The 25,682-nt window shown below is 41.4% G+C and overlaps 1 protein-coding gene across 2 annotated transcripts; it reads left to right on the top strand.

The window, feature by feature from the left end:
- The first annotated feature begins 1,199 nt into the window (after positions 1–1,199).
- Positions 1,200–25,434, top strand: pex5lb (peroxisomal biogenesis factor 5-like b). Of its 2 annotated transcripts, XM_067475121.1 has the most exons (14): positions 1,200–1,499; positions 9,009–9,104; positions 11,413–11,527; positions 13,113–13,343; positions 14,280–14,400; positions 14,973–15,060; positions 15,467–15,565; positions 18,730–18,849; positions 19,720–19,860; positions 20,408–20,478; positions 21,087–21,299; positions 22,069–22,234; positions 22,785–22,942; positions 23,617–25,434. In XM_067475121.1, exons 1-14 carry the CDS (start codon positions 1,485–1,487, stop codon positions 23,813–23,815), a joined length of 1,833 nt encoding a protein of 610 aa, XP_067331222.1. In that variant the 5' UTR covers positions 1,200–1,484; the 3' UTR covers positions 23,816–25,434. The 2 variants fall into 2 exon arrangements, with proteins under 2 accessions (XP_067331222.1, XP_067331223.1); XM_067475122.1 differs by lacking the exon at positions 9,009–9,104.
- Positions 25,435–25,682: the final 248 nt, after the last annotated feature.

Here is a 25,682-nt window from a genome sequence, read left to right as displayed (position 1 = left end):
ACACACTAATGAGGCTATGAATGTAATTGCCTGTTTAGTAGAATTTTTATGGTAGGTGGACTTCACCTGCCATACACCTGAGTGCACAAAGTGTTCCAGTGTTAACCATCAATACCCACTCAGACTAGATAAACAATGACCTCCCCCTGCCCCCCTCCAAAGTGCTGAAGGGGAGAACTTCCCAGCTGCCCATGTCATCCGTCCATAAATCCACATCTGGCCCAGGTATTGAACCTCTGTGGAGTCATTAAAGTCATAGGTGGATCATTTTCCCACCTGAACACTGTGTGTAAATGGCTCCTTGTGAACTGGAACCATGATCTGAATGACAAAGGTATGAGTCCAGAAAGGGAAGGCTGATTTACACGATTCTTAGTTATATTCATGTTTCATCGAGGAGACATACTTCCTGTCAACAACATCTTGATGAGTCAGATCATTCCACTAGAAAGAAAATCTCAATATTCAATTAACATTTTATTAGTATTTTATGCTTATTTTAATGGCTGTTTGACAATTTTTAATATGTTATATACAGTTTATATATTTATATGAACACATGGTAACGTTATACCAGTAGTACCAATACAAATGATTTGTGTTTGACAAAGTGTGTCACCTTCAGGTTCCATTTACACCATCTCAGCAGTTTTTTCTCTGTTTCAGTCATAAGAGAAATTATATCGTTTCACAGCGGTAGTGATTGCTGTCAAAATAAAAGCATTTACTAAAACTGATTTTTAAAAAATACACTTTTATTGAAATAGTTTATACAAATGGTGAAATACTTTTACTGTGCTTCCTTCAATCAGAAGAGCTCAGCTGATTTGACTAAAACGATATCAAGATAAAACACATCACACAGAGCAAATGTTTAATTAGAAACTATAAATCACACATAGCTTCTGAATCACCTGTAGCTGCTGTATCCGCCCAAACCTGGCTGCTATTTTTTGCTCTGCAGTAAAACTATAGTTTCCTGATTTTCAATTGGCTGCAGGATATGACCACTTTCTCTCAATATCTTTTACTATTTTCCGTTATTCTATTAAATGTTGTCCACACGTCGTTTTAATTATTTCACTTGACAAACGTTTGAACAGCAACGTTTTTACTGTGAAAAGCCAAACAGGAAGTCGCCGTAAGTACTGCGGCTAGCCTGACCTCGGAGCAGCTCGGTTACACTCGACTCGGTTCGGCTGGCCCCGCCCCTCAGCGGAATGCAGCGAGATGAAAACCGGACCCGCTACGTTTGTGTGTCCCAACGTCGGTCAAACTGGACAGAGAACCGAGAGCCCGCGGACCGGGAAGCAGAGTGGACCGGGACCGGACTATTGTTTTACGCAGGTTTCAGAGCGAAAAGACTCTGGACAGACAGCGGCCGGTTCGTTGCAGCGCAGCCGACTTGAAGTGGACTCGTGGCGGCCGCAGCTCCACCTGCGTCCCGCTGATCTGTAGCTACTGCAGCGGACCGACTCAGGGACATGTATCAGGTCCAGGTGAGTTTACCTGCTTCCACCTGTCCTGACAAAGCACCACAGGTTTCATTTACGGGCACTGTCTGCAGGACTAACGCAAAAAATCTGAGTTTATGGTAAAAATTAGACTTTTCAAAGGAGCAGCGGAAGGTGGTGCTGTAATGTCAGGACAGCACCAAGAGGCGCAGTGTATTTTCTCATCCACTCGTTTTTAATGTGTGCGAAATGATAACAATTTGTTAACAAATAACAAAATAACCCAAAAGTTACTACATTTAACTACTTTTTAAAATGTAATTTATCCGCTTATAAAATTAGCACAAATTTTGAAGAGTGACCTTAAATCAACTTCGTACTTTTATTGCAGTGTTCACCACAGTTTTCTGTTTTTTAAACGTATTTTTTAATAGCACACAGTACTACAATTATTACCAGCTTATGGATGTGACAATAATCAGAAAATTGGGTAGTCTGTAAAGTAAAAACTTATATTAAACAAATCCCAGAGATGCTCAGTTTATTATAGAAGACAAAGACAGACTGTGAGCTTTAGTATTTCTGTGTAAATCAATGAAATTACATGTAAATAAACTGTCAATAACTAATAACTGAATAGAGGTAAATGTATGGCCTAAAACTGCAGCAAAATCGCCTCAGGACTTTATCCTCCTCAGAAATCTGTCACAGTAACCTGAAATAAAGAATATTTTAGTTGATAAAAAAAAGGTAAAAAGTTACAGTCGAGAAGCCAAAGGCGTTCAGTTATTAATAATAAAGAAATTATTCATTTAGTTTAATATGTTTCAGTAATTATATGTAACAAGATGGTCACACAGTGACGCAGTAAACATTCGGTGAAGCTGGAGCCTTTTTGCGGAAGTCAGTCGCTTTCATTGATAGTGTTTTTAAATGTTTTGTCTGAGCGACAGGAGCAATCAGCTGTTTCTTGCTGTAATGTTGCTGTAATGTTCCTCAGAGGTTTCTGTGTGTTGTGGGACGATCATGGAGCTGAGCAGGTTCTGCAGCTGCAGCTCTTCATCATTTCAGCTTGATCAGCTGAGGCTGCTCTCAGTGCTGTGGTCCTCCCCTGGTTCTGAAGTTATTACAGAGTGTTGGTGCTGTCACACAGCAGCAGTAGAAAGGTGAACGTAGTCCAGTTTTTAGTGATGAGGAATGAGAAAAACTCTGCAGGATTCATAAAGATTTGGTGTTTGTTTGAACTGTTTCTTAAACTGATGAGACTCATGCTCCTCAGTCCACCTGCAGCTGAGCTTTCCAGTTTGACTTTTAGCGTGACTGTAAAACTAGTCAGATGATGGTTGGCTCATTAATGGTGAAAGTCAGTTCCCTAGTTTCAGCTTCTCTAGTGGTACGACTTGCTGATTTTTCTTTCAGCCGTTTCCCCAACAAAACAGTTTTCAGCTTCTAAGTCTGTTGTTGTTGTTTGAGCTCAGGATATTAACTGAGATGAAATCATGGTCACAGTCAAGTCACTTCAATGATGATACTTTGGTAAGTTTAGTAGTTACTTCTCCTGAGCAGCATTTTCCATCCTCTGCACAAACACATGCTGAGCTTGAGTTTGTGCTGCTTGTTCCCTCAGCTTCTTGTTTCTTCTTCCTTTTCTCAGCATGTGCACATAATAAACCAGAGATATGTTACTGTAAACTCTGTGTGTACGTACATTAACATGGTGCTGCTCGCTGTCATGTCTGACTTTGCTGGATTAGCATTTCCTGGATGGAATCCGGCCCATGGTCACATCACACACCACAGGTTAAAAATTCTCCTTTACCCAGTTTTGTGTTTGCTGTGGAAATGATGCTGCATAGAAACCAAGCAGATGTCACAGCTGCTGTCAACATTAGTTTAACCAAAGACACAGGTTCAGGTAACCAGGAGGTCGACCCATCCTGGTTTAACCGCTTTTCCTCTCGTGTGTGGACACAACATGTTTGTTCTGAAAGGGCTGAATGTTTTATTATTATCCACAGCCAAGACATTTTCACCAGGTGTTCCTTAACAAATGTCCCCTGAATGAAGACAAACATGTAGACAGAACATGATGCTAAAAGTGGAGCTATAGTCCTGCTTAAAACCTTAACTTTGTCCTATTCAGTTGATCTCATCTGGTCTGTGACAGGTCAGGTTTGGTTTAAATCATTGATCATGATGATTTTTCACTTCTGTTAGTCGCTCTCTCCCCTCGCTTCCCGTAAGTTCTCTGCTCTCGCTATGGAACTAAGGCATAAAAAGGATTTCCCAAAGCTGAATTTGTCAAAGCATTTGTTGACTCAGGACGACCTACAGTGTGCAGCAAACGCAGCGCAGATGATGAAGACAATATGTCAGACTGGCTGTTCACCTCCAGTTAGTTGGAAAATAATCTGTGATTAATTTCAAGCAAAGCTTTAGAGCAATAGCAGAAATAATTGTTTTCCCCATAAACTCTGAATGTTTTATTGCTCCTTGTTTCCTTCTCTGAAATTATACTGAAGTTTAATCAGTGCAGTGTTCCAGTAAATAGACAGAGCCCTTGGAAAACCAGACCCAGCTCAGGTGTTCTGCTTATTGTGTCCACACAGTAAACTCTGTCTGATTGGACGTTTTGAAGAGAAATTGTAGTGAAGAGCAGACTTTGATCTGCTGCAGCAAAGTGCAGATAAAACAGAAAGAAAATCACAGACAACAAACGCACTTTGATGTCATGCTGACGACAACACGTCTCAGACACAAACTGGTTTTTATATTTACTAATCATCATGTAGGTACAATCTCTCTAAACTGAAAGAATAAAAAGGAACTAACATTAAATCTGTTCATCATCATTTATACTCAACAGTGTAACTACCTGTAGATCATCTAACTCCTTGTTCGTAAAGTGTGATAAAAGCTTCAGATGGAATGAGTTTTTTATGAGGCCTGATGAAAAGATAAAGCTAACAGAAAAAAATTGCTTTTTTTTACAAAATATATATTTACATATGTTTCTTTATGTCACAGAAACTAAAAATATAACCGAATAAATTTGGGGTTTGAACTGTTGGTTGGATGTTTTACAGACAACAAATCAATTAATCACAAAAATATCAACAGATTAAATGAAAATGATGTTCAGTTGCAGCTTGAATTATTAACCAAAGGGTTAGCATGATGTATTTGTGCAGTAAATTCTCGACATCTGTTGTGCTGATTTTTTCTGGCCTCAGTTTCAAATAGTAATGAGCAGCTAATTATCTAATTACAGTCCTAATATTTAAAGCCAAGTTTGTGTCTGTTGGTGCAGAGTCGGTGAAGGTAAAGACTATAATTAAAGCTGCGAGATGTTCCACCTCCGCTCCACGCTCCATGTAACCCCTCAGCGTGTCACTTCCTCCCATTAAACACCCTGAATAAGAATGACCAGGAGGAGCTTTGTGATAAGTGTGGAGCTCAGTGGGAAAAGAGCACGCCTGACCTTGGTGACAGTATGAATGTGACAAGAGAAGGGATCAAGCAGCTTTTCTGAAGAGACTGAATGAATGTGGGAGCTGTCTCCGGTGGCTCTAATTACAGTCTGAAGAGGTGCAGTCTGGGAGGTGGGGTTTCTTCTGAGGGCGACTTTAATCCAAAGAACCGGAGTCAGGAGGAACTTCAGAGAATGTGGAGAATTGTGGTGGATTTTGTCCTAAGGCAGAGACACACAAAGCCCATAACAAGTAAGAGCGATGAAGGCTGACTGTTAAGGCTCCTTTGTCTGGGCCAAAAGGTGACACTTAAATGCACTGCAAAGAGGCCAGAGGCTGACAAGCACAGACGTTCACCACCGGCATGAGCATTAGAATCAAGCATTAGTGATATAAAGGAACAACAGGCTCGACCTGTGTCTGCACATTTACCAGCATCAGGTTTTTGTACTGTGGATATCATGAAACTTTCTGAATGTGAGGTTAAATGATGCGTGATGCAGGAGGAGGAAAAAGGAGGATGAGGAGAATTCAGCTGCTATAAAGCCAGTGATAGTGAACACAGCAGAGGACCAGGCTGTGGCTGTAGGTTCAATCTGAAACGTGGATGTGAAAATGTGGATGTGTCCAATCACAGAGCAGACCCTCATCCAGCTGATTGCTGTGGTTTATCAAATGAATCTCAGTCCTTACAAGATGATGCTGTGATGGTCTTCGCAGGTGAAGAAGAAGAGGTTTGACTGTTCATTATTAGTTCAGGTTTCTTTGTAAACAACTAATGTGGAGCCAGTGGACACAGCAGCAGAGTTATGGAGCCTGGACAGACACGAGCGGGTTTGAGACCAGATGTGCTGCTGTATTATAGACCATTAGCTGTGTTTACAGAATAATGCTCAGAAAATCTGGATGACTGTGTCTGTTCATCCCGAAGGTGCCGGATGGGTTTTAGGTCTGGGTGCTGTTGAGTTCTTCCACATGTTTTATGGTTGTTGCATAGAAATTGGGGAGAAACACAAACTTACTTTCCCTCCTTTAGATAAGAGGAAGCAGGAAACCCAGACTCAGATTACAGTGTGTTGCAGCACAGTTATACTGATGATCTGCGAGCAGCAGAATCAGAATAGACTGAGGGGAGTGTCCTGCTGAGGCGTCCAGTTGAGAGCCGCTGTGACCCGCATCATCTCTGGCAGCAGCTTGTGTTATTTTTGCTCGACTCCACAGTGAAGCACTTCATGCTGTTACATAATAAAGTGCTTAAAGTTTGATGAAGAGCTCAGAGGTGCAGCCAAAACCTCCTTTAGCTTCCCAGAGTGTCGGCAGGATGGTGTGAAAACACAGCTCACAGATAGGTGTTGTAATGTTTGACTCAGAGAAACGTGGCCCAGCACAGCAGAAGGAGCTCTCACCTGTAGAACAGGTAATATGCACTCAACCAGGGAGAAGAAGTTTCTCTTAGATCTGCTTGAACTTTTTATCTAAGTGAGAAATGGTGGGAGGAGCCTCACTGTCGTCCTGCATCACACCGACAGCTCTGTGCTGAGCCCAGTGTGTATTGATCCTCTGGTATCAGAGACAGTATCAGCTCATCCATCAGGACAGAAACTGGAGCTGCATTCATACCGATGAACATGAATGTAGTACTGAAATATTACAGGAGCACACGATCTTTTGATCATTGATCTATAATTAACAAGTACGTACATTTTAAAACTTGCTGATACCAAGTACCTTTACAAGTACTACGATACACTTTTTAGTATGAGTTGCTGAACAGTAAAATGTGTTCTAGTTACTGTAAATAAGCCTCATTGTTGCAGATGTCAGTCACAGTTATTAAATATTCGTGTTGCTTGTTGATGTTCAGTACATGAAATAGTCAAATGTTCAGGAACAAAATCTGCCACACTGAGGTGGTGTTTGTGTTGCTGATGTGGTTGGATGAAGGCAGCAGCATGGCAAGCTGTAAACTTGTCCGCTGTTGGACACAGAGGACGCAGGGACACTGGAGACGCTGCAGCTCATGTCAGTCGGCTGCTCAGCAGGACAGATGCTGGTGCAGTCTCAGACTTGAAATGTGAGACTAGGGTTTCCAGACCATTAAGTGGAGCAGTTGTTGTTCCACCATGTTGTTGCTGGAGACGAATCAGGTTTCAACATCACAAGGTCACTTCTCATTTTTTCATAACATAAAGATCAAAGCCTGGATCATAGTCCGGATGCTCCCAAAATAATCAGGAGTCTCTGAGATAAGGAACTATTACAATAATAATTATAATAATAATAATAGCTTTATTTTTAGGAATTATCAAACACAGTACAAAGTGCTCTACAGTAAAAAGGAAAAAATAAAACAGAAATAAAGGTTTAGTCAGTGACATGTTGATGGGTTTTATTAATCAGAGGGTTTTGACAACTCGTCCTCTGCAGGCTCATGTAGGGGTCCTGTACTGTAGTTACAGTAGGGGTGACACTATGATCCACAGGGGGAAACGCTCTCATGAAAGATTAATTAGCACACGAGCTGCTGGATTATTGGAGGATATAAATATCCAAACTCCCCAGGGTCAGAAATTCTCCATCAAATGGATGAGCTGCTGCTGCCCTTGGCACAATTTCACCACCGCAGCTTCTTTATGTGATTTATTGTGCTTCTCACAGCTGAGTCAGCAGTTCATCAGGCTTCATGTGAAGTATTTCCTGTAGTAAATTTACCTAAAGAACACAGCTGAACAGTCAACCGGCGACGACCGTTTTATTAGAGAGGAGTTATGACTCCGTTTAACTACAGGACCTCTGTCCCACACTGTAGGATCAGAGACGAGCATCTTACCTCGCACAGGATCTGAACATGAACGTTTCATGTTCTGTCAAGTTACTTACATTAACATGAATTATCAGCAAACCACAAACTCTGAGCCATGTTCCTGCTGTAGATGTCACTGCATGTTACCATGGCGACAGCCTGTCTGTGTGAAACTAATGTGTCCCCTGGAGGATGTGAAGATGCTAAATGCTCTGTAACAGCAGCAGTAGTAGAAGTAGTAGCAATATACGTGTGCGTATGTCAGTACAGGTCCAGGTGGATGTGAGGATGCTAACTTTGTGCTGCAGCAGCACTGAGCTCAGCTCTGCTGGGACTCTCTGGACTGATTCAGGACTGTTTGCTCAGCACAACAGCAGGTTTATTTTTAGTTCAACAACACACACACACACAACATTGTGGGAGGACAGACACTGGGACTGAGTGAAGAAAACTAAGGGAAAGAGAGGCGTTAAACTGAGACAAACAGAGATAAAGTTCCTCTGTAACATGATCAATTTTTAAATTTTTAGTGTCTCAGTAGAAACACAGTGGACCACTGTCAGTATGTTTGAGACTAGAATCGACATCTGATCCGCGGTGAAGAAGTATGATTACCACAAAATAAACATATCACATCTAAGACCTGCATTCAGACTCCAACTGAAGCATTATTAGGAAAATGTACTTTCCTGATAATGTACTAAAAGTACCAAAAGTATAAGAGAAATAATGTCGAAATACATCAAACTAACGTTGGTGTTAGCATTTCTGGATCCTTTTATCTAGATTGTGTCTTTGTATGTAGACCTCTAAATGACCCCCTTTTCTAGCCTCAGGATTCTCTCTTTGTACATTGTTGTGTCTATAATGTGCTGTTACGTCTAGATCTTTTGAGTTTGTATTGTCATACTCCAGACCTGAATCTGAATCATCGTGTCATGCTTTGATGCCTGTATCTGTAGCTATCATCCTTGTTTCCACATTGTATTTTAGTCGAGCTGTTTTGCTCGGACACAGTAAAAACTAAAATCACTGTAACATGTCCACCAGCTGTGAGAGCCTCGCTTCACCTGAATTTTTTCTCTTCTAATGGAAAATCAATTTTAGAGATTAGTCTCTGTGACTTTGCATGTAAAGAGTCTCAGACATGGTGAAGAATTAGCCTCTGAAACAGAAAAAGAAATGAATAAAAGCAACCTTTGTTACAGTTGTTTTCTAAGATCTCGGCTGAATCTGAACGTCCTGAATGAATGAATGAACCTGTCGATCTGCCTGTTGTAGGGCAAAGGGGAAAGGGTCGTTGCCATGGTGCTGAAGGAGCTTCCTGGTAAAAAGGCATCCTGTGAAGGAAACCCCCTCCTCACCGTGACAACCAAGGTTGGCATGACAACCACATCTGTTTAACTTTTTGTTTGCTTGAGCCTCTAAACCTGCAGCTTCATGCGGTTTCCACTCAAACGGAAACTTTTGTGTTGATCACCAACATCAAAGTTTGTTATATTTTTACCAGTTTTTGTGCTTAGCTCTGGATACAGATGTCCAAGTCCAAGAAACCCACACAATTAATTAAAAGTGTAACCTGAGAATCTAGAACAGCATATTTGTTATTGAAAGCTCCTTTCAGTGGATGAAATAAATGGATGAATAGAAAATAAAAACACGATGTGATGTGAAATTAAATTAGTGGTAATTGCAGGTAAAGTTAAATTTGAAATTAAACAAGCAGAGCACAAGCTTCGTGAAATCTGCAGAAGTGAACAGTGGTCTCACTGGACAGTGCTGCTGCTCTGTCGCAGGATTAAGCATTTTCCTGTCAACATGTGGACGTGCATGGCTGTGTGGATTAGGATTAGGAAGGCACACACACACACAGATCTGTGATCAGATTGAATCAGACTGAACTGCTGAATTCGACTTTGTATTTGTCCTACATTTCCCAGAATGCCTTTCAGTAATCCAAGGGTAACCGTAAACTGTTTGTTGCCATGGGAGATGGGAGCTGTTTTGAAGGCTGGATCATAGCAGCGTTTTGGGTCTGAACCTGGAATCATTTACTCATCAGTTCACTGTGATCAGCACCACTTACACATTATGTTTTTATACTGCACATATGACTGTGACACCATAGTACTGTACCTAAAGTATTTTCTCACCTCATCTGTAAACCAAACTGTCTCTTTGCACTTGTGGACAGATAGTAACCGTGAGCCTTAGCTCTGCACAGTGGCAACAAGCCTGAATCTAATTAAAGTTTTCCAGCAGGGAACACGGACGTGTTCATGACCTGTTACTTCTGAGAAGTGCCACCATGATTTTCTCCTGGGAGACTCTAAGGACAGGGCAGCCCAGGACAACCAGATGTGTGTTCTGCATGTTAGCTGTGGCACAATTTACATTCAGTCATTTCGCAGAAGCTTTTGTCCAAAGTGACTCACAATGAGGTACAAAACATTAAAGCGCTGTGCTGTGAGAAGAAATGTTTGTTTCGTGAGACACTCGTGCAGAATAGAACCGGAAGGAAAAGTGCTTTTTGCAGAAGATTTTTGTATTCACCAACTTTTGTGTGTTAGGAGTTAGAGTTGTAGATTTGTTGGTCAGTGGTGCAAAGGTACTTGTTCAACTCCACCATGTACTGGAATCATAGGTGTGTGTCACATCACTAGGTGAGTGTAGCACAAATGTTTAGGAGGTAAATGGGATGAGATTGTTGATGCCCCTTTATTTCCTCATCCTGTTGCTGCTCAAAGGTACGATGGTGTGTAACTGTGGTAGTTGCTGTGTTTCAGAACGTTACATCACACAGTGACTATTGTAGTAAAGGAGGTTTTCAGACACCGTTGTGGCCTGAGTGTGTTGGACGTCCTTCAGGCAGGTTTTCACCGTTGTTCTTGTTTGCTTCTGTCCCATCAGCAGCCGCTCTCATGAATTAAACATTTAGAGAGATTGTAACAGCAAAAGCAGTAGCATCTGTGGACATGAGAGGGCTTAGAATTAAACTTGTACCAGTGAGTCTTCTGCTGCTCTCTTTGAAAATACATTATTCAGAAACATTTTGTTATATTTGGACTGTATGTTTTTATCCTTTTCCAAGGAGACATTTCCCACACTGCTTCTCAATATCTGCAGACGTTATGTTGAGAGGGATGCTGCATATATTCACCATATTCAGCCTGAAATGATTCAAGTCCATGTTTGGGTTGAGATCTGGACTCTTGGAAGGTTTTACACGAAACTCATTGTAGCCAAACATTGTGACTGTTGGCAGAGATGGTGCAGAACCTGCCTGAGAATCGCAGTATCAAAATAATCCAAGGATTACTGCACATCCACGAGTACATGGGAAGTGATCACAGAGAGTTCAGCTGCTTCTAATGTGGACAGATCGATTCACTTGGTTCCTAGAACCAGACAGTGCTCAGGTTTTAGGTTTTAGACAGAAAAACTCACAAATGCTGTTGGAAGCTGATGCCACATGTCATTATCAATAATTAACCTGCCTAAAAGGAAATAATGAAGTCTTATAAAATCAGTCAGGCTCATGTTAAAAACTGGTTATAAACTTTAACATTGTCTCATATTAACATGTGAATAACAGGTGATTATTGTCATGCTCCATCACATGAAATAGATCTGTCAGCCACGTTCTCTCTGCTCTGTGCTCTGACTCTCTGTTTCTGGTCTCCAGCTGGTCGGGGAGCAGCAGGAGAGTCGCCCCCTGCTGAGTCCCTCCATCGATGACTTCCTGTCAGAGAGCCGCAGCGACACGCCCTCCACCCAACCCCTCACCTCCAACACAGCAGGTAGGCTCCAGCTAATTATGACCTCCTCACCCCCGTGTCCCCCACAGCTTAGCAGGGGACCAACACAGAGGGACACACAGACAGACCATTTACACTCACAATGTCTTTGGAAACAGGAGGAATCATATAGAGTACATCAACTTTTTCAGCATAATTTTAATTTGTCCAGTACTTTGGTTTGTGATGATGTTCCTGTCAGTGTTTTAGCAAATGTTTGCTTGCAAACATGCTAAACTCATACAGTAAACCCTGCACCTGCCAGACAGACAGAACTGTCATGACATTAACCAGTTAACCGTGACCTCTATAAGGACGTGTTTACCACTGATGTGACCTGTGTTTCAATTTTAAGCTCAGTTTAAGTTAAGTTACTTGGGGTTAAACACGGAGACGGAGCTGCCAGCTCTGTCCAGATGTCAAATAAGTTATATCGTTACCAAATCCTGCGACACCATTGAACAGTAAAATAAGATTATATTTGGAATTAAACTTGGTTTTCACCACCTGCCCCTCGCGTCTCACTCCATGTATCCTCCTCTGTTTCCTCCCAAACTTTCTGTCCTGTCCTCCTTCCTCCTCTGTGCCCATCTGTCACCTCCAACTCAGCGGGTACACCAGCCATTAATTAACACCTCTGACCCCCTCTGTCCTCCTGTCTGCTCCGTCCTCCTCCTCACATTCGTTTCCAGCCTGAAACGCACAAACTCCTCTGTTTGTTTGTTTCTCTGTGCTCATTAGACAAAGAGAGGAGACAGGAGCTGAAATAGTAAGTTTTTTTTTCTGTTTGACAAGTTAAAGGTCACAGTAATGAGCTCAGTCCAGTCTCTGATCATCATCAGAAGTTCGGCCCAGTTGACATAGAAACAGTTTTTTCACACTGACGCTAAGACAGGAGATGGACCTGAAAATGCCACGCTCCTGGTGTTTACAGCCTACTCTCCAGAGACAGCTGTTGAAACATCTGTGGCACACGTCTTACCAGTATCTATAACTACTGATCTGACCCTGTGTCACTGTCACAAGCTTCTGATTTCACTTTCAAGTCCATCAAATGCGACATAAAATGACTGCACATTTCTTTCTGCTGATGCTCACGTCTCACTTTCAGCGTGAATGCTCAGTTTGAGCTGTGAGTGCAGGTTTGCCTAAGATTAAATTCAGTGAACAATGTGAATGTTGTTTGTATCTGTGCACTGAGATGATTGACCTCTGCTCTACTGAGTGTCCAACATGACCATCATCTACAAACATGTAGAATGTAAAGAGCTAATAACAGTACGCGGTATATAGTGGCCACTGGGTGTATGTTGTATGTACACGTGTGCTGTCTATACACATGTTCTGCAGATGAATCGTTACAAAGGTTTATGAGTAAAAAGGCTTGTAAGTAAATGAGTAAATTTCACAAGGTTGTCCTGCAGGAAAAATGAGATGTTGCGTGAGCCGCATCATCACGGTTGAGGCTGTGCCTTGTGTTGAACTGTCTTCTACAATCAGGAAACCTGGACTCTGTGGTTTGAAGCTGTACTTTGAGAATAAACCGTGTTAAAGCATGTTTACCCTTAACTCTCCTGTCCCACTGCAGTTCTGTCCACAGCTCTGGACCTGGTTGACCTCAGCGAGCCAGGGGAGAGTAATGGGGGCAGCAGCAGTAGCAGCAGTAATAAGGACTGGAGGAGGAGTCCTCTGAGGAAAAAGGGCAGCTCCAAGAGTCCTCGACACAGAGTGAGACCTGAGGAGACGGAGCTAATCCAGGTGGAGGTGGAACACCGGGCTGCCAGTCCCAGAACACCTGAGAGAATCTCATTGGACTCAGGTAACAGAGACTAAACTAGATTATTGATGCACCTGTGTGGCTGCAACAGTTTAGATATAGAATCATTTGCGTCTCTTACAGCACATGTACAGAGTTTTTTCTTCACAATGTCTCAGGAATAAAAACACTGTCAGCTTGCAGAGATTTGCTCTGGAGTGGTAGAGTCTCTGCTTGTGTCCATGTTGTGGCTCATTTAGTTAAAAGCTTTCTACAGGAACCAGTTGATTTGGATTTTAATCTGAGCTTTTACTCTGATGAGAATTTAACTTCCTGTTTCGCTCTGACCCCAGTTGTCCTTACTTGTCTTTGTTGTTTCCTGTAAAAGTGAAAAGGGTTTTAGATGGTTATTAGAAGGGTGGGACATGAGGCTTATGGACTTGAAATGAAATTGTGAATATTTGTGATCAGTTATGGAATGATGAGTTTTTTCCTCACAATGTCTCAGGAATAAAAACACTTTCAGCTTGCAGAGATTTGTAGCAGAACAAACAGTGAAGGTAACGTCCTGCTACTTTGACCTACTTTCCTTACTGTTGTTTGCTTGTGCAGTAAAGGGTTTTTACTGGTTGGTGTCTCTGCTTTCAGTTTGACGGTGTGTTTAGGTTTGGGGCTAAAATACATAGTAACACAAGGTTTGTGTGAAATGTATTAAAAGGCAATATGCACCAATCAATGCATAGTATAAATATCATTAGAAAAGGGACAGCTATGGCTCAATTGGTTGAGCAGTTTTCCATGAACTACAGGGTCAGTAGTTTGAGTCCTGGTTCCTCCTGGCTACATGTTGCACGGTTCTTGGTCAAGGCACCGAACCCCAAACCCTTTTCGCCATAGACGTAGCAGCGTTTCCACTACAATTGAAATAAAAATAAAATTTTTATCAGAATCAGTGTTTTTTAAAAAACTCATCTGATCAGTTGTTGATGTCACCTTTAGTCAGTCTGTCGTCTCCTCTGGACAAATGGGACGAGGTGAACCTGGACGTGGACGACCGAGGACGGAGGAGGAAATATGAGAAGAGATGCACCTCCCACCACTCCTCCAGTGAAGTGCTCTGGTAAACAGAACATTACACCTTTATTCTGCTTTAAAGAACAAAACGTTGTTATGTGCCCACTAAATGCTAAAACTCACATGTCCACATACTCATGTTTACCACATTCGACATCTTAGTTTAGCCTGTTCAGAGTCTCTTGTTAGTGATACGTTAAGTGTCATACTGTAACTTTAATGCTCAGTCATAGTTTCTGCTTGAGTGTGGTAGAAAACATGATGGTGACTTTATTTGTAGGCTGAAAATCATATTTAAAAAAATTACAAATGAAGGAATCCGCCTAACAATGTTGAAATTAAAAGTACACACAGTACAAACATATGCAGTCTGCATAGACTCAAACTATACACGGACGAAGATGATATTTGGTTACATTGACATTCAGATGCCAAAGGCAAGAAGTGGCCTTACATCTGTTCTTCTGATGTGATGGGGACAGAAAAGGCACGGTTAGTTCTTAAGATGATCAAATAACTTTGGGAGCAGAGCAGCAGATAACTTATCAGGCTGTTGTCTGTCCACACTGGAGTTCTGTTGAACACTAACATTTAAGAGGTTTTATTTTATTCCCTCAGGTCCGCAGAGTTTAAAACCGATCCATTGACAAAGAACTCCTTTGAGATCCACAGCTTCGATGATCTCGACTTCGTATCCTCGACACAGGTCAGCTGCTGGATTGTAGAATCCAGCTGCATTACTCTGAAATCTGATTTGTTGTCGTGGTAATAAATCGTCCGTCACTCGACTCAGCTCCATGTTGGTACATTTTTGAGATTTGTCTTTTTATTTGACTCAGAAACAGGAAAAAAGACTTGAATGCTGCAGTTTATCTGGGAATTTCCATATGTGTGTATTTTTAGACTATATGAGCACTAGGAAGTGAACAGCAGGGAGCAGTGTGTAGTTCAGGGAGCCTGGGATAATGGACCTTTCTAGTTGCTTCAGGTGTTTTCATCTCTCTTTAAAAGGAGCTTTGACTTTGGTCAAGTCTTTTTGGCCTCTGTTTATTTTGTCTTTACTGTCACACTGAAGTCTACTGTCTGACCTTTGTGTGTCTGTGTGTGTTTAGGACTTTGGTGTGTCCAGACAGCGCAGACGGACTCGATCCCTGCTGGCCAGTAACGAGTCTCTGGAGGACGAGTTTGTTAGAGCAAAGGCTGCTGTGGAGGTACACACACTGAATAACTGTCCTCATTCTTCTTTCTTTCCTAATTTGTCCTCGTTTTTTAAAGAATCCCCCCTGTCCAATGAAGTTTTCACCTCCTGAAAAAAGTCCCTGTTTCTGCAACAAATATGCTTCTGATTCCACTGCACTTCTCAAAGAAAATCCAAGGTTTTTATAGTGCTCGAATTGAATAATGTCAGAACTACAAAGTTCATCTTTCCAGCTAACTCCCGGAGCACCCTGCTCCTCATTTTACAGCAAACTCTTTGCTTTCCATGCAATTCCTTGGTCTCCAAAACTAAGTTCTCTCTACCCAAAAAAGTCTTCACTTTTTCACAAACTCCTGGCTTTCCAGATAATCCTTGCCTTCTAAAAATGTCCTCTTAATACAAGAAAGTCTTCTACAAAGGTCTCAGTGCTCACTTCCCAAGGTTGTCTGGTGATTTGATGACAATAGAAAAATGAAAATATCGCTCTCTTTGTCCTTGAAAACTTCACATACAGCAGCTCTTAGTGTTTGTGTTGAGTTTCAGATATTAGCTGATCTTCAGAAACTGATATCATAAGTATGTTTCTGATCAGATTTCTGTAGTCCAGGTCCTCGCTGTACTTCCTGCTATGCCAGAAATGTATGGTTCAGCAAACCTTTCTGATTAATGACAATGCGCTTAGATCAGCTCGAAGCATGTTGAACCAGCAGAGTGACACACTGTTTCTCAGGATCGGGTTTCATATCTGACCTCACAGCTGTCTGTCCACAAATGTTTAGTGCGGTCTTACGTATTAGTTGGTCATGTCATTTTATTTAAATGGTAATGTCTGTAAAAGAGTGGAGGTTGTTTTAAGATGGTTCTGAATGATCTCCAGAGATGGTTTAGGTTGGGTTTAGCACAGTACAGACTTGATCATGACATGACCGTTCTGGATGTTTCAGGACTGTTCTTCTTTTCCTTTCAGCTGTTTCCTTTCAGGGGTCGCCACAGCGGATCAGGTGCCTCCATCTAACCCTGTCTTCTGCATCCTCTTCTCTCACACCAACTAACTTCATGTCCTCCCATCCATAAATCTCCTCTTTGGTCTTCCTCTAGACCTCCTGCCTGGCAGCTCCAACCTCAGCATCCTCCTACCGATATATTCACAATGTCTTCTCTGAACATGTCCAAACCCCCTCAATCTGGCCTCTCTGACTTTATCTCCGAACATCTAACATGAGCTGTCCCTCTGATGTCCTCATTCCTGATCCTGTCCATCCTCGTCACTCCCAAAGAGAACCTCAACATCTTAAGCTCTGCTACCTCCAGCTCTGCCTCATGTCTTTTCTTCAGTGCCACTGTCTCTTAGCCGAACAACATCGCTGGTCTCACCACCGTCTTGAACATCTTTCCTTTCATTCTCGCTGATACTCTTTTATCACACCTGACACTTTTCTCCACCTGTTCCAACCTGCTTGCATTCGCCTCTTCACCTCTTTTCCACACTCTCCATTGCTCTGAACCGTTGACCCTAAGTACTTAAAGTCCTGCACTTTCTTCACCTCTGCTCCCTGTAACCTCACTGTTCCACCTGGGTCTCTCTCATTCACACACTTGTATTCTGTCTTGCTGCAGCTAAGCTTCATTCCTCTGTTTTCCAGAGCAGACCTCCACCTCTCTAGATTTTCCTCCACCTGCTCCCTGCTCTCACTACAAATCACAATGTCATCTGCAAACATCATAGTCCATGGAGATTCCTGTCTAACCTCATCTGTCAGCCTGTCCATCACCAGAGCAAACAAGAAGGGGCTCAGAGCTGATCCTTGATGCAGACCCACCTCCACCTTGAACTCCTCTGTCACACCTACAGCACCTCACCACTGTCTTACAGCTCTCATACATGTCCTGCACCACTCTAACATACTTCTCTCAGTACTATTGATAATGGTAAATATTGCAGGATGCTGGCTTTGCTTCATTGTGGGTCTGAACACACACGGTGATTAAAGTGCAGATTTTCTCTGTCAGTTTGTTGATTTAAGACACTTGTGTCGATGAGTTCATTTTGCTCTGCTCTTCAATCCTTTCAGCTTGGCTCAGTGAACCAATCACAGCCTCTCTTCTGATTAAAGCGTCCTCATCTACTCACAGCTTCTGAATTTAGCTGCAGGTGTTTTTAATCCACAGAGACTGACGGACAAAGAGGTCAACACAGTCTGACGTTAAAACCTTAGACCTGTCAAATCTTCAGCCTCTCTATGATTTTAACTTGAACAATGTATTATCATGTTGTTTGTTTAATATTAGTTTGCTGGAGTGTTGGTGAATGAATCAACCAAACAAACTGTTTTCTGGATCTTACACAATATATTTTTTCTCAGCAAAATCTCTGTGGGTTTTGCAGTTGATGCAACACTTTAAATTTGATGGAGCTGTGTGAAAGGTTAATGATCCAACTTTATCAACCATCCGCCATCTTTTACAACAGTATTTTTTCTCTCTGCAGGTGTTTAGAGCTGGGATCCATCTTTTTAAAAGAAGATTTTTTTTTACTGAATCTTTGTTGAGTTTCTCAGATATTACGTCAAGAAAGGACAGACAAAACTACTAGTTTTTAGTCCCTGTGTAGTATGTGTACTACCTGCAGCATTGATGCAGTTTTTCTTGCAGTACTTAGATATATTGTCGCTGTCTGCTGGCTTGCTTCCTGTTTGAAGCTGATTGGCTCTGACAGCCTGTTTGTTAACGCTGCGGTTCAGCAAACAGCAGTATAGATTTTAGAGAAACGGCTTTTGTATTTACAGCAGGACAATTGTGATTCAGAGCAGAGGCACCAATGCCGTTTTTAAAGGGGGTGAAATAAAGGTGAAGGGGGCTGAGAGTGTTTCCTTTTCCTGCTGAGTATTTAATGATGGACTCAGTCAGAGTGAGTTGGTTCAAACACAGAGAACTTATCCAGTATTTATGTGATCCTACATTATACAGCTGCACTCTGAGCTCAGAGGAGAGACATTTAAAAAACAAAAACATGGACACAACTGGCAGCTGGAAAACTCCTGCAATAACGTGTTCCTCATGTTGGTGAAATTCTAACTGAATCATCAAAAAAAAAAAAAAACTGATCAGAGCTGATCTAAGCCACAACGAAACAAGTGTAAACCAGATCTGAGATGAGATGTGTTTATTGTCTTACAGTCGGACACTGAGTTCTGGGACAAAATGCAGACAGAGTGGGAGGAACTCGCTCGGAGAAACTGGCTGGAGGACGCTGAGGATCAGCGTCCAATCACGGTGTCTGTCTCACCTATGGAGAAGGTAAGAGTTTTCGCTTTCGTAATTTTTCTCAGCCAGCGAGATCAGAAGCAGTTATTAATAACGTCAGAATATTATTGAGATGGATGTTTGATGGCATTAATCTGTAGTTTTAATCCTCTGATCTGAGATCATCTCTGAGTGCTTCAGTAATCCTACAGTAATCCCTCCTCTGCTCAGGTGTTACGTCACCATGGTGATGGAGGTGACGGTGCTCTGATGTCAACACATTATCAAACATCTGTTTACACGTGTGAACAGATGTTTGATTCCTGATGTTTGTCTTTTCCTTCACTTTCACATCCTGATTTTTCTTATTTTTCTTTTGTTCAGTTTGATAGTTTTGCAGGCTGATAAAAGTATTTTTAGTTATTGCTTCCAGCTAAAGTGTGTTTATCAGTTACTGTACATTTTTAAACAACAAACAAAACTACACAGTTCTACACAACTTTACATTTAGTTCTGTCACCAGGTCAAATTGATATTTCTTTCTTTTGGCTAAGTGTTTAGCATTGAGAAATGCAATAAATTATTTGGTTATTTGAACACAGATTTGACATGTTTTACATTTACTATTGAGATGAGAAACACATCTTTATAAGTGAAGTGAGTGTAAGTTAGCATTGATAATATCTGTGGGTCATTCTTTTTATTTATAGGGATCTGTTTACTTTTGTTCTTAGTGTTTTTTTTTGTTGTGACGTTGTTTTCAGATATTTTATTTACTAAACCAGTGATAGATAACTAGCAACAAATAAATGTTAAATGTAAGAGGCTGGAGCATTGAGCCCTGGGGAACTTCATGCCTCATGTAGATCTGACAAAGTTGACCTGGTGTCTGTAGGTATTAATGAGCGGGTTTGTTTTGTACAGGGTTACTGCAGCACCAATAACCCGTACAGAGACTGGCCCAACGCCTTTGCTGAGGGTCAGGAGAAAGCCAAAGAGGGAGACCTGAATACAGCTGTCCTGCTGCTGGAGGCTGCCATCTTACAGGACCCTCAGGACTTTGAGGTGAAAATAAACTGAAGCAGTTTTTACATGAGCTTCTTCTGCAGGACAGACTGGCATTAGTGTTTCTCCTGAAAGCGTTTCAGTCTGGTTGTTTTATTATGCTTGTGTGTCGCCCAGACAGAAGCTGATGATTATAAAGAATTGAAAGACTGAGTCTGACTGACACTAACAGGGTTGTGGGACCTTCTGACTGGTGTCTGTAATGATGGACAGCAGAGATCTGTGTTCTGTGCTGTGATCTGGTCAGGAGTTAAAAAAAAATCTTAATGTGCATGCAGCTGGTTTGCGGTGTCTACAAAAGGGACTTTGACGTTCACATCCTGGGATTTAAAGATGGAGAGAGGAGTGTGACTGTTAATGTGCTTCCACTGCTGATTCTTATAGAAAAGCAGTTTGTTTTAGCACCGAGAAATCATTCAGATTCATCATTCAGAAATCATTCAGTTCATAAAAGACAAATCAGTGTCTCATGATGGTTTTGTCTTAGGCAGGATCTACAAAGTGGACTAAGCTGACATTATTTGACCTGTTTTCCTTGTGTTTGCAGGCCTGGCGGGTGCTGGGGATGACTCAGGCCGAAAACGAGAACGAGCAGGCTGCCATCGTGTCCCTGCAGAGGTCAGACACCTTACACATCATGCTGTGATTCACTGAATCTATTATCAGAGACATTGTTATAATCATAAAGCAGTTAATTTAGTATTGTGACACAACTTTTAGAGCTTCACTTTTGTGAAATTCAAATGAATAAATTTACACTTGACATACAGGTGTTTTACCCATTGCATGAATAACTCCACCCCAATCTTTAAAGTGAGCTTCAAGAAAATCCTTGTGTCTCGAGAATAATAATTAATGCAGTCGCTGAGTTTAATTTACTCTTGTACGACTGTTATGATCCTTGTGTCCCTGAGCAAACGTGCTACCTGTGCGTCTTTGTTTATAGACTGAAGCTGTTAGTGAGCTGCAAAAGAAAATGTCAGAGTTAAAGCCAGTCTGGTATTTACTCTGAATCTGATAGTTTGAGCCAGGTGACTCTTACTAGGTGGTGTTGTAAACAAGACAGCACTCCAATGGTACATATGACAGTGGATGGTGATCCAGGGCCTGCTGTCACTATTCACCATATTACCATCCAGAACATTCTGAAGCAGGCATTGTAATGTAGAGATGTAAAGATTAAGTGTTACGTATGAGAAACTCCAACCCGCTCCTCCCTGCTGCAGGTGTCTGGAGCTCCATCCTAACAACCTAGCAGCTCTCATGGCGCTTGCAGTCAGCTTCACCAACAGTGGCATGCAGAGGGAGGCGTGTGATGCCCTGCGCCGCTGGATCAGCCACAGTCCTCGATACAAACACCTGGTCCTGGGCCACAGGAGCCCGCTACGAGGCTCCCCAGTCACACCGCACAGGGGCCCAAACACCTCTGCACCAGCCAGGTACGAGCACCTGAAGGACCTCTGTTTGGTGGACCACTGAACCATTCTGCAGGTTACGGTCAGCAGTCACAGCATCACCTAAGCATTACAAAACCCAAGAGCCTCAGCTGCTGTTACTATGGCGATGACTCCATCTAGTTCTTCTAACAAGTTCTTCAAAATCTAAGACATCTAAGTTCAACCCCTTCTGGGATTTGTATCTAACCTCTGTTACAACTGTGATAGTTAGATTTAGGGCTGAACAGCTTATCGTTTCAGCACAGTCAAGTTATTCAAATGAAAGACGTCTGTCGACAGTAGTTTCAGGGTGAGTTAACAAATGTAAGAAACGACTTTATTTCTTATTATAGCAGTCACAGAGCTCACCACTTTGAATTTAGTGCTAAAATCAGTTGAATAACCACTGTTGTTTAGACGCACTACAAAAGTGCTGTTCATTGAACATGTCTGTTAATTTCAGTAAGCAGTCAACTGACTGTGTCCATTTGCAACTAAAGTGAACAAGTTAGGACACATGGTGAATGAATGAATTTGAGTCCCTCATACTTCTTCCTTAGCAGGGCGTTCTAGAGCGATCAGTTCTTTCCATATTAAACTGTTTAAAAAAAATTCATGAATTTTCACTAGATGGCTTATAGTGCAGGTAGAAAATTATTGTAAGTTTTAAAATACTTTTAAAATAAATTACCACATGAAATAGGAAGCAGCTTGTTTATCTGACAGCTCAAAGACAGGAGCAGTTCAACATTGCTGTCTCTGTTTGTTACAGATCTGAGCTCCAGGAAGTACAGCTTCTCTTCCAAGAGGCGGCTCTGTTGAATGTGGACTGTGTGGATCCAGACCTGCAGACCGGACTGGGGGTCCTCTTCAACCTCAGCTCAGACTTCAACAAAGCAGTGGAAGCTTTTACTGCAGCGCTGTCCGTCAGACCTCAGGTAACCCGTGTTCTCCAAGATGGAGACTGTCCTGGCTCTTAGGGGACAGAGTTAGTTAACGAGAGGGGGAGACAGAGTTGGAGAACAGCAGTTACACGGAGCCAGAGAATTAGAGTAAGTTATTTAGCAAATGTTACTAAGAGAGAATGAGACTTGGTTAATAAGAGAAGCAGGTGTTAATGTATGAAGTCACACTGAAAAACATAGTATCAGTTTATTAGGTCATTAAGCTTTGATGCTATAAGTTACTGGCGTAATTCATAGTACAGCTGGTCATATTACAGGAAGCCTGTCTGAATACACAGTAAAACTGTTTGAGTTGACATTTCTAAATCATTTGAGATTAAGAGTAAAATGATCTGGTTCAGACTTGTAAAAATATAATTTTAGTTTTTCCTCTCCACAACGACAAAAATGGCCCAGATGCTGTGTTTGAAAGTGAGCTGCAGTGTTTTTAGAGTTTTATATTTTTTCCTCCAAAAAGCTCTAAATACAAATGTAAATTACAAGAAAACATTTACATCCTTTGAATACATTTCCACCCACCCAGGACTACCTACTGTGGAACCGTCTAGGAGCAACATTGGCAAATGGAAACCGCAGTGAGGAGGCTGTGGAGGCCTACACCAGAGCTCTGGAGCTGCAGCCTGGATTCATCCGATCCAGATACAACCTGGGAATCAGCTGCATCAACCTCGGGGCTCACAGGTAGCAATAAATCATAAACAACTGAACACCGGTCACGTCAGATGACACATTTATCAGAGTGTTTTAAAGTTCCAGTCTGTCTCACAGTAAAGTTGATGCATACTGTAGATGTTCAACCAAAGGACTAGTTTTCTACTCTACAGCTTTTCACTGGGACACAAGTACGGTGCAAAAACAAATAGGACAAAATGCATCGGATCCAACACACCACTGAGAAGAATTCAGTTATTACCTTTCACATTTACAATATTTAAGACACTGTTGTTTCCCCACCTAGTAGCTCTCTGTCAAACTGTGGTAGCTCCAGCCTCATTTGTCCAGTTGTGCCTCAGCTGCACACATAACTACCCCCCAACCTACACATTTGTCTTAAATCCAACTTCGTAAGCTACTGACTGGATTTAGATGTTGAATTTTCATACAAGCCTTAATTAACTGTTTACAGCATTAGACCTGGTCGGTAGAGTTGGAAATAAAATGACATCAAATACAATTTTTCCACGTACATATAAACACCGGAATGTAGTTTGAAGAAAAAGCCGGACCTAGTCCTTAAAAGCTGGTGGAGAAATGTTTCACGTGATTAAGAGAATACAGATGGGTTGTAAAGTTCAAGCTCGAATTTGTTAAATAAGTCTTGTGTGTTCATGGTCTTACTTGGTTTGGTCCTGCAGGGAGGCTGTGAGTAACTTCCTGACGGCTCTGAACCAGCAGAGGCGGAGTCAGCCCTGCAGCCACCAGCAGATGTCATCCAACATCTGGACCGCTCTACGGATCGCAATCTCCTTGATGGACCGGCCTGAGCTTTTCCAGGCTGCCAGTGTCGGGGACCTAGACCTGCTGATGAGGGCCTTCGATGTGGCGGATGTGTGATGGGGTCTCATGGTTTATTCAAAGGCTGTCTGGGTACTGTCCCCATGAGATGGAGACACTGTATGTGGAACAGTTTGGTTTGAAACTGAAGAGACGAGAACAGCTGTAAATAGAAACGTAACAGCACAACCCCTTAGCTTCCTGCAAGAGCCTGTTTATAATCAGTAGTCTGAGGGTGAGGTCTGTGACGGTTCGTCTGTTCACGGCGTCTGCAGCTCCTTAAAATGTCCCAAAACGAGTTTAATACACTATAACAAAAAGCCATTAAACTGTGTTAAATATGAGCTTGAAAATCTTCATTCAATATGGAACTTTACACCACCTGCAGCCACACCCACCAGTGATGTCACAGAAGTGTGTCTCATCTGGAGTGTAATCTTTAGATACACGACAAGGTCTCAAAGTGAATCAGGTTTATATTAGAGAATGTCTAATATTTGATACAAACTCAACACTTCCTTCATGTTTTATGTTGTCTTCATAAATTCAATATAAATATTCATTTCCACTATTTCATTAGCACAAGTTAGTACAGGAGGTAAAGTAAGTTATGTACTTGGGTACAATTTCGAGTTATTTGAAATGAATATTTCTATTTTGTTACTTACAGTTTTGTCCACTCCCCTGTGTGTAACAGCTTTACTTTACATATTTATGAAGAATCTGTAAAGTTAAATACACTGATGTATTATTAGTGAGTAGGTCAGTACATACAGTTATAATGAGCTCCACCTTTAACTGCTGCTGCTGTTGTTCCACATCAAATCAACCTGAGCAAAGAATTTGAAGTGTTGCTTATACTTGAACTTAAATATTTTTTCAGGTAAATACGGTCACTTTTACTGGAGTAGTTACTGCTCCCATGAATGTTTGTATTCATTCATTTGATACTTTTTGATCACTTTCATGATACTAAAAATGGAATGTGACATTTTCTGCACCAATGTTTCACAGTAAATGTCTCCCACAAACTTAAAACTCATAATCACCTATTTCCTGTTGGTCTTTTAATGTGAAACATCTGCTCAATGGAAAAAAAAACAGCAAGCACAAAGTAGAATCTGGAGTTAATGGGGAACGAACTTGGAATTAAAGAACTTTTCACCCAGTGGAGGAGAATGTAGGACTGTTACTGAGGAAGCTTTTAGAAATGAGCAGTGGACGGAAGTTTAGAAATGTTAAACTTGTATCAACAGCCAATGATTTTATCTGTTTTTAACAGGCCCTTCATGTGTCAGTTGAACAATTTACAGGGATCATCACTTTATTCTCATTTAACTTTGTTTACCTGTAAAACTAGTCAACCTGCTGCTTTTCCTCAAACTTTCATGTACTGACTCACCTGTTCGTAAAGCTCCTGACCTGCAGACACAACCAAGAATTCTGTATCATTTATTCTTATAAACGACTTATTTAACTGACAGTTACAGATGTGCTATTTAATCAGTTTATATCGAAGTCCAGGTCCGAACACTCATTAATCTCCGACTGATGTATTAATGAGCTTCACTAGAGTTTAAAGTTAAACGGAGAAAGATCTGGAACAGCAGCAAAATCTCCACACAGACTGTCTCTCACACCATGTTTTATTCAAACTAGAAGCACAGCTATACTAACCTGTGTCCAAACAGTCTTTGTCTTCATCAGGAGACTCAGGAGAAATAAAAGCAAAGACTTAATGACATTATTAAAAATATTCAGGTAGAGATTTTCCTTCATTTTATTTACTGTGTTGATTATACTTTGCCCAAAACGTGTATCTCGCATCTTAAATTTGTTTCAATGACCATTTTGCAGGAGATTCTCCTTGTTATAATTATTACCAGGTCTTGACACATTTTCAATTAAAGACTTGAAAAAATATGAC

Source organism: Channa argus, chromosome 14 (genome assembly GCF_033026475.1).
Source record: "Channa argus isolate prfri chromosome 14, Channa argus male v1.0, whole genome shotgun sequence".
Lineage (NCBI taxonomy): Eukaryota > Metazoa > Chordata > Actinopteri > Anabantiformes > Channidae > Channa > Channa argus.
This window is presented reverse-complemented; position numbering and strand designations above follow the sequence as displayed.

Bases quoted from the DNA above. Each gene is read 5' to 3' on its own strand.
- pex5lb (XM_067475121.1), top strand. The intron at 13,344-14,279 runs GTAACAGAGACT...TGTCACCTTTAG, and splicing joins GAGAATCTCATTGGACTCAG to TCAGTCTGTCGTCTCCTCTG. The intron at 21,300-22,068 runs GTACGAGCACCT...TGTTTGTTACAG, and splicing joins AACACCTCTGCACCAGCCAG to ATCTGAGCTCCAGGAAGTAC.